The 9519-nt window shown below is 48.4% G+C and overlaps 1 protein-coding gene across 2 annotated transcripts in view; it reads left to right on the top strand.

Annotated features, from left to right (window-relative positions):
• The first annotated feature begins 2087 nt into the window (after window positions 1-2087).
• Window positions 2088-9519, top strand: part of KALRN (kalirin RhoGEF kinase) — a 534671-nt gene continuing 527239 nt past the window's right edge. The window contains exons 1-2 of one of the 2 annotated variants that reach the window (XM_072875252.1): window positions 2088-2105; window positions 2395-2499. In XM_072875252.1, the coding sequence (XP_072731353.1) occupies window positions 2427-2499 (73 nt within the window). In that variant the 5' untranslated portion in view covers window positions 2088-2105; window positions 2395-2426. Of the gene's footprint in view, window positions 2106-2125; window positions 2500-9519 lie in introns of those variants that run through there. The other variant, XM_072875256.1, reaches the window with a different exon arrangement.

Genomic DNA, 9519 nt, shown 5'->3' with positions numbered 1-9519 from the left:
GTCCTGGCATCCTGGTTGTCCTAAGGAGGTGAGCTCAGAGGCAGCACAGAGGTCTGCAATGAGCTTCGGCAGCCTGGACATAGCTTTTGTGTTGACATTTTCTGCAGATAGTTGTGAAATGACCCTTTTTATCCATAAGCATAAAAAGGTAAATGGCTTCAGTTAAAAACAGCTGGTGTTAGGCTTGGGAAATGGACAGCAGATCAGAGATCAGAAGGGAGGGAATAAGGCAACCAGAGGGAAACTAAATGCTAGATAGATCTCTATAGGATGTTTGCTCTTATTTCTGCAGTCCCCAGGCATGACATATGATTTGCTTCTCAATTCCGTTTCAGTTCCAGTAGCAAACAGTAAGGCCGGAGAAGATGTGACTGGGATCCCTGTGCTCAGCCTGCCTGGTCAATGCCATTTTGACAGTTAAGTTTCTGCAGGGAAAGTTTCAGCCCTTTTGTCAAGTGCAGTATATCTAGTCAGTGAGCACACATCCAAACCCAGCCTTCCTCTATGCTCTATTGAGAAGAGATCAGATGGAGGAAACCCATGTTCCTCTGTTGTCTAAAATATTCTGGGCTGAAACAGGAAAGGTTCTGCCAGCCTCAGCTGCTAACCTACCTGACAGATTGAGATCTGATCCAAACAGTGTCACTTACAATCAGCTGGCTCTGAGATTTCTGCTGCTCAGAGTATTTTCTTTCTTGAGATGCACTAGACTGATACTTAGCTCTTTCCAAGCGCTCCAGTGAGTCTCCCTGCAGTGACCAGGTTCCCGGAGATGTTTTGTCCTCATCTTCTACAGCTGCCTTCCTCCTGTGCGCGTATAGAGTCCCTTAAACATCAGAGTTTTTCAGTGGCAAAAGAGTGGTGATTGGGCATTACCCCTACAGGATAACGACACTGAGGGCACGGGGACATGCTGGCTAAAAGACTCTTGCTCTTGAGAGTGGGAGATGCGATTTTGCAGCAAGGATGGGTTATCCAAGGGTCCTGCAGCCAGAGGGGGGATTACTCCAAGAGTTGCCTTTGCTTTCTAAGGGTAGAGGTAGCAAAGACTAACAACTGTGAGGTGTGAGGGTAACACTCCTGTTTTACAACAGTGTTTTGAATAGGTGGAACAGCAACATTTCCCCTTAAGCAGGATGCTAGTTTTAGAGCTGTTACGCGATTATAGAAGAATGAGGAGCTGGTGAGACTTCAAATAGGTGAAGAGGAGAAGAAAGTGCCCAAATGGCAAACATCTGTCTTTCTGTCTATCTCTGCCTGTCTGTGCTTGAAATCTTGATAGCTGGGCTCAGGGAATAATGTTTAACACAGCTGCTAACAAAGTACAAACAAGTATTCCTCACAGCACTCCTTTTGAGACAACAATTATTGTCCCAAATCACAAATATTGGAGCTACAGCAGAGAAATAAAAATCATTTAGCTAGCTGAATCAATGTCTGAGCTGGGACCAGGGTCTTGGCTTTTCAAACTCCGTTTTGGCTCTCTAGTTGCCTAGGACTGTAAAGAGTAAAACATGAGGGCATACCTGCAACAACATGCAGTTTCACTGATCGCTTCCAAAGCGATCGTGCCCCACAGCCCATGAACAAAAAAAAAACCCCAACCAAACCCCAACCCACAGAAGCGTTTTTCCCTGTAACCACACCGGCGTTCGCTTTCTCCCCCCGAGTACCTGCCCAGCTGACAGCCGAGCGCTGCGCCGTGCCGTGCCCCCGCGCTTATTCACCAGCCGGGAGCCATGGCCGCGGTGCAGCCCGGCGGAGCGCATCAACGCGGCTGCGGAGCGCACAGGGGCAGGAAATAAAAAATCCCCCCCGCCGGGGCGCCCATGCCCGCACCTGTGCCCGGCCCGCCGGCAGCAGCTGGACCCGGGCCCCCGCCCTCGCCCCCGCCCGGGGCGCGCTGCTGCGCGGAGCGGCCGCGCCCCGCGGAGGGGCTGCCCCGGCGGCGGGGGGCGCCGCAGCCTCCGCGGCCGGCGCCCCGGCCTGGCTCAGGAAGTGCCGGTAGGGAGCGGCGGGGGCGGCCGCCGGGGGCCGGGCCGGGCTGGGCTGTCAGCGCGGCGAGGGGCAGCGGCGGCGGGGGGGAGCAGAGCGGAGCGGAGCAGGTCGGAACAATAGCGGGTGGAGGGGAGGGGGCCGGCGGCGGCGGGGCTCGGCACCGGCACCCCGCCCCGGGCCGCGCCGCCCAGCCCAGCCCAGCGCAGCGCGGGGGCAGCGCAGCCCAGCCCCGGGGCAGCCGCCCCGCAGGCACCGCGGAAGGGATGATCCGGGCGGCGCTCGGCTGGGCTCGCTGCTAAGCGCGCCTCCATCCCTCCCTCCCTCCTCTTCTCCCTCCCTCTTTCTCTCTCTCTCTCTCTCGGCTCTCCTCCTCCCTAACTCACTGGATATTACCAGCCGCCGGGCTCGCCGCCGCCTCTCCCCCAGCCATGAATCCCGCCGAAGGGGCGGCGGAGGAAGGCGCTGTCCCCGACTCCGAGGTGGATGCTTTCTTCCGAACAGGTAGGGGAGCCGCGGGGAAGGGGCCGGGGCAGCGCCGGGCCCTGCCTCCGCCGCGGGATGCGGGGCTGGCGGCGGCGGCGCGGGCACCGCCGGCAGCGGAGCCGCGGGGAGGGGAAAGGAGGGGAAGGGAAGGGAATGGAATGGAATGGAGGGGGTCCCCGCCTGCCTCCTCGCTTTGTCCGCCGCAGCCCCTCGGCTCGCCCGTGCCCCGGGTCTCCCCTCCCGCCTCCGGGAGGATGCTACCGCGGGGCTGCGCTCCCGCCGCCGACCGCCTCGGGAGGGGACCGGCCGGGCCCCCGCCCCGGGCAGACACAAAAGCCCCGCGGGGATGCTTGGGGAGAGCCGCCGCCTTGTCGCCCCCGCGGCAGGCTGCGCCGGCTGGGCCCCGTCGAGCCCCCGGCGGCGGCGGCCTCCCGGGTACCGGCCGGTATTTGGGAGCGGAGCCGGCTGCCTGCCCTGCCCGCCCCGCTCCGCCCGGGCGAAGCGCCGGGCGCTGCCCCTGCCGCCCTCGGGTGGGCAGCGAGGGCAGCGGCGTCCCGGGCAGCCCCGCTGCCGGCCGGGGATGCTGACCTCGCGGGTACGGGCTCGCAAAGTGTCTCGGGGCTGGGTGGGAGCCGTGCGTTTCGGCTCTCCCCTTTCAGAGGATGCTGAAGTGGAGCAGAAGTGTAGCTGGGCTACAGCAGAGCGTGGCGTGGGGCCTTCGCTAATGATGCAGCGGTTAATTAAATTCTCTGGGCGATGGGTATGTGCTGGGGTCCCCACTGCACCACCCGTTCGTGAGGTGCTGTTTGTGTGGGAGCCCTCAGCTCTGAAACGTGGCTTTGTACGGGATCGACATCGCAACTGAAACAACTTGTGGTCTGCCCCCCCCTTCCCCCCCCCCCCGACAAAATCTTAAGAAAGTATTATAGGCTTCTTGGTAGATTTTTAATTAAAAATTGTAAAGGATTAAATGCTTGTTTCATAAGGGGATTGACCCTTTTAGGCTAGGACTGACACTTATTGCTACAGCTGTTTGTCAAGACTTTGCTTTTCAGCTGTTTTCCTCCTTCTACCTGCTCATTAGCTACACACAAGAGCTTTGAGCTCCAGTTACAAAAACCCAATTATGTAATCACCAAAACTTTAAGGAAGTAAAATCCTGAAGGCCTGCAGCAGCTCCCTGCTATGGTAGACTGCACCCCATTTATGTGAAAACCCTTTGATCTAGAGGATAACTATAATAAGGTCTGGCTGTGTGTATCTTGTGATCCCCAAGCCATTAAGCCATGGGATATTTGCCTGTTGATAGCCTACCTGGTTACAAGCTAATTTCCTAAATCTCAGCAATGACAGATTTGTTTAAAAACAGAAATATGACCCACCAATTTTCCTTTTAAAAGGAACCTGTTAATTAAGGTTCTCCCCCACCTTTTCCTCTCTTTCCCCTCCTTCACCCAAAGCCGGATCATTTCTCTGTGACACTGCCTTCTCAACATAAGCACGTTAGCAGAATTGAATTTGGAGAGAGTCTGTCTAGCTTATATGAAAAAAGTATTCCTAAATGAGGAAAAAGCACAGGGAGCCATGTGACTAGACATTTCTCTCAATCTGCCTCCTTCACCTGAAATTTCACCTGTAGATCCATGGATACACTTGTCATCTGCCTTACACATTTAACCTGGAGATTTCAGAAAGTCTCCTAACGCTTCTGCTTCTTGAGGAAACAAAATCACAGGAACCTGGGCCTGGAAGAGATGCCTAGGCCACATCCTTGCACTGAAGCATGTATGCATAGGCCATCCCCGATGGTTGTCTTGTCTACCTTAAGCTTCATCGAAGGAAATTCTTGTTTCTGCGCCATTATGTAGCATCTTGTGTCCAAAAAGATGACATAAAAAACCCCCCCCTATTAGTAATTAATTTTGATCGTCGGCTGTTACAACAGCCAGGCAACATCACTGAGAAATGGGGAAAAAGCACGAGAGCAGGCAGGGCTTGTGTGAAATTCACTGTTGGTTTCCTGCGTTGTTTGTGCACCGTTCACTTCTGGGGTTTGTGCGCTGCTGTTGTGCCTGTCTGAAGTTGGTTTTAATGGATGGCAGAGAGAATGGCTGATGTGGGGCTTAGGAGAACAACTGTAGACAGGACACAACTGACTCTCCCGCTCCTCTCTTCGGCTGTCAATGGCAATCTTGCCTGAGTAAGGACTGTGAGATAGGGTCTGATTTGTAATATCTGCAGAGACCTGTATTGACTTAGCGCCCGCTTTCCCTTGATATTACCTTTTTTCTTTTATTCCTTCTGTCCTGACTTGTATTCTGGATTTGTAAAGCATAACCATTGTGGCTTGCATGCCCTTGTACATTCACATCAAATAAAAAATGAATCTATGTGGTTTAAAGATTAGCTGTTGCAATAGCACAAGCGTACACTAAACTGCCTAAACTCTTCCCAGATTCATAGCTACTACACAGAAAAGCATGAATTCATTATTCTCAGTGAAAAAAATGGAGTCCAAACAACTAATATCTCTCACTCAGAGGCTTTTAGCAACCAGCTGGGCTTTGCACTGAGCAGGAGGATCGATAGGCTGCTCCCTGGTACCGGCAGAGGAGGCTGATGCTGGGAATGGCGCCGTGCATGGAGCGGCTCCCCCAGCAGCACCCAAACACTCGGAGGTGGCAGTCCCTTATCAGCGATGACAACTGAGACAGTAGCTCTCTGAGCTGTCCCTGAAAAGCAAAACTGAAGGAATTAACACGAGGTAATAAAGGAGGGTCTGTTCTGGTGCTTACGCTGATGAGAACTAGGAATGAGTTTGAAGAAAAGGGTGGATTTAACACCTGTGTGGTCGATGCTGGCAGTCAGTTATGCCACCCTGGAGACAGGCAGGGTAGGGACTATTCTAATTTTTGCCATCAGATATATGCAGAGAGTAATTCAGTCTTTTAGAGAATATCTCCCATGTAATTGGGATAAAAATTAACAGGCAGAGGGACTTTAAGGGCAGAAATGACTATTGCAGTCTCCAGCTCTGATTTCTGGGGTAACACCGGCTGCTGAATTGAGGCAGTAATTTGTGTGACATCTATTGCTTCTGTTTGAGCTTGTGTTTGAGGAAGAAACCAAATCTATGCCTAGGTATGCCTTATTACGTTTCTTATGTCTGTTTTGGTGACAGATAAAATATGAGCAAGTTCTCTGGAACTCTCAGTAGTCTATATTAAATGTGTACCGAGACTTTTACATTGCATGGAACTGAATCCAAATACTTGTTTCAAACATAAAGTCACTTTACAAAGTGGACAAATGATAGATATCCCTTGGATACAGACACAGAGGGAAAGCTTTACCTTTGTGCCTAGGCTGCAGGAATTTCTGCAGTGTGTTTTGGAAGCAGAGGTGAAACATATAAGGAAATCCTTTACCAAAATTTTAAATATTTATAGGGGTCAGTGACAGAACAATTTAGCAAACTACCAATTACTGGCCAGGGTAATCATCAATATTTCTTATCCATTAGCAGGTGCAGTTTTATTTTCTAATTTATTTTTCTGGCACTTAAGTATAACATTGATTATGTCTGATATGAAGATGCTGACTTTGTCATCGATACTTCCTGTGCGTGAGTTGAAAATTGATATTGTTCCATCTCCTTTGACTGCGATGAATTATTCTGTTTGCTTTCTGCTTTCCACCAGCTGGTTATACTTCCAGTGTTGTTCATTTGTGCATGAGTGACTGGCAGCTCCACTACTAAATAACTTTAGAATGATTGGCAGTGGCCAGGCTGTTTGATCAATAGATGTGCTTGAAATGATGTCTGCAGAGAAGTGCTCCTTGAGGTTGATGGAATCAAGTGTCTCCTTGTAGAGCAGATAAATTGATTCAACCAAGTTGTCACTGGGAGTGAGGTGTTTGCATGATGCCTGGCTTCCTCACCTTGAGACTTTATAATTTATAAGGCCTGGTCTGGTAATGTGTGCTGATAAAGGAGGCTGTGTTGTAGAAAAGACTGTCAGGTTATGCCTACCACTTGGAAAGCTCCTGTGTTCTTTAAGGTGATGCTGTTAATTAAAATCTGTACCGTTCTCTGGAGGCTTTGACCTCTGACCCTGTCAGGAATATGTAGGTGTTTTTTCATGTGATTGACGTGGGGGAGGAGGATGGTTATCTCACTACATGTGGGGACCCAGATCCTCCCAAGCCTCTGTCACGGGGTACCCCAGTGCATGGGGAAGGCCGTGTGACTCTGCCCTGCTGTTGTCCCATCTCCTCCTCCTCAGGACTCTGAGGGAGCTCTGCTAGTCCAGGAATTGGCACGTAGACATGGCAAAGGACGTGTAAGTGAATCAAGAGGTCTTGGTGTGACTGCTGACTGTCCTCTTCCCCTTCTTGCCTTGCAGATGCTGCTCAGAAATGGGGCAGAACCTGCTGATTTGTGGGGTCTTGTGACAAAAAGGAAGGATCTCTTTTTGTCTGATCCCGGAAGGGAGCAATTTAAATTGGTGATTTATGTTCAGAAAAGCATTTCTGTCCCATACTTCTTCCTTCCTCCTCACTCAGAAGTACATACAGGGCAACAGGGGTGACATCTGATAGTCATTTACAATGTGTTTCTTCTGGATGAGATTGCATTGTGTTATAGGCCGGTAGGAAGATATTTATTCTATTTGATATTAATTCCATTAACGCTGAACACAATTACTTCCAGAGGAAGAGGCCTTTCACACCCAGCTTCCTTTCAGAGCTGGTATGTACTGAAGTTCACAATCTTTGATTTCCATGACAGGGTGCAATAGGGAACATAAGCTTATAGCACAGACATTAGTAAAGTGCACAGGCAATGCCCTGAGGCTTGATACGGTACCTGCAGAAGTTGTTGGCTGGGGGGGGAACCTGTTGCCTATGCTGTGTTTTGGGGTTGAAACTCTGAAAGAAGAAAAGTGCTATCCCAAAGTCATCAAAGAGGAGCCCTGTACAACCCTCCTAGTGCTTGTGTAGACCGTTTTGCATGCTGCCTTAGATGACCATGTGTGTCTCGGGATGATGAGCTGCACGGATACAAGCGAGCATCCAACTTGGCCAGGCAAATATAACTATCACTTTTTCCCACCACCTGCCTCCCATAGTGTATTTTATCATGTCCCATAATAATAACCTGCTGGGGAAACATGAGGGTTTAGAAATGGGAGCAACTTTGATGGGTTTGGTGGGCTTTTTTTTTTTTGGTTTAATTTCCAAGCGCACCCTAGTGTTAAGAGCCCGCTGGGGAGTCCTCCAGCCGGACAGGTGCTCTCGGCCTCTTGAAGGTTGGGGATGAAGTATTCTGTTGTTTCAGCTGCTGTGACCTTATGGTCCCTAGGAAGGTTGGTTATGGATGTATAGCAGCTTTATTGCTCCATGGCGACACATACCATACAGTACCCAGTGGTATTTTAAGTACTTCATAGTTATATCTAAGAAAATACTTAAGGAGTATTAGGCCTTATAAACCCATAGCGCTGTGCATTTTGTGGTTGGAACTTAAAGTAAGTCATGAAACAACTTAGAGGTATTTGTGCTTTTGTTTGATTTGGACTGGTGTCCTGCTTTTAATATTTCTTTGGATAAACAACTCCCGTCTTACAGCCTTGCATGGCACACGCAGCCTGTGTTTAACTGAAAGGACTCTGCCACTGGGGGAATTTTGCCCAGCGAATCTGGCAAGAATAACAGTGAATATTGCAATATACATGTTGCAAAAGAAAGCTGGATAGGAAAAGAGAAGTCAAATATGATCGTCTGAATGGAGAACCCTAAAGCATGGAGGGCTGTAAAAGAAAGAAGTCATAATATTTTGAGGTGTTTTTTTTCCACTCAGTTCTGGGACAGATTGTGTTACTGTCGCACAGATCCAGAGTACTTCAGAGGAATTGTTCGGGAGTTTTCAGGGATATAACTCTAAACATACCTTGGCCCAGGCACTGCAATGGCAATCATAAATCTAGGTTCAAGTCAGTCACCTGTGCAATGTGTGGACTGCAGTGTGTTGAAATGGGATTTAGAGCATTTTGTGCTAAGAATGGAGTAATATTTCAGCAAAATATTTAAGTTTTCATGTTGTATTTCAGAATTGGTTCAGAATGAGCCCAGTATTTGAATCCAGGGCAAAGACTTTCCTCTATTGTAAGTGATTGTGAAAGTCATTACGTAGGTGATTACTGTGGAATAACATTAGTTTCAGTTGCTTTTCATTTATTTTGTTTTGAACTATTCAGTGAGGATTCAAAATGGTATATTAAAATTATGTATCTTCAATGCTGGAGTGTGAAATACCATGCAAAACATTTATTGAAGTTTAAATAATTCCTGTTTCCCAATCAAGGGCTTAGGAGATAATTCTGTTTCTACTTTTAAATCTAAATATTAATTTTGTTTGTTCATTTTCATTAACTAATGCCCAGAATAAACTGTGGTTTATTGGAGTTCTTTCTCCCTTATCAACATGTGTGGCTTTGTTACTAAAATCTAGGAGTGTTTTCTGTTTCTTTCAAATTACACAATATACAATGACTGAGAATGTACAAGTACATTCGAATGTACAGGCCTAATTTGTCGCACTCCCACTTCAAGGCAACAAATTGCCTTTAAAACATTTTAAAAATGAAAATCCTTTTTTTGTAACCTTAATTATATGAACCAGCATTTCAGTTTCACTGATGGAACAAAACTACCGTAATTAGGTAGACTGTAGTTTTTAGCATAAGGTCACATCATGCTTTGCTGAGAGTAATAAGAGGAAATGGTCTTCAATTTAACATCTCAGTGACTGGCAGACCAGCTGCTCTGGTCATTTCTGTTAGTGAAGTGGCCTTGGGAAGAAGAGTGAGTGTGTGTTGTTTGTGAAAGAAATTAAATTAACCTTGTCGCATAATTGCTACCCATGTAGACTTAGTGGAGTTTTCAGGTTTTTTTAAACCACTTTTTTTGTGTGTGTAATAAGCTGTGCTGAAGTGGCAGAAGACATGACTTACCTTTAAAATAAAAAAATCATTA

The sequence above is a fragment of the Ciconia boyciana genome, chromosome 10 (genome assembly GCF_034638445.1).
Source record: "Ciconia boyciana chromosome 10, ASM3463844v1, whole genome shotgun sequence".
Classification (NCBI taxonomy): Eukaryota; Metazoa; Chordata; class Aves; order Ciconiiformes; family Ciconiidae; genus Ciconia; species Ciconia boyciana.
This window is presented reverse-complemented; position numbering and strand designations above follow the sequence as displayed.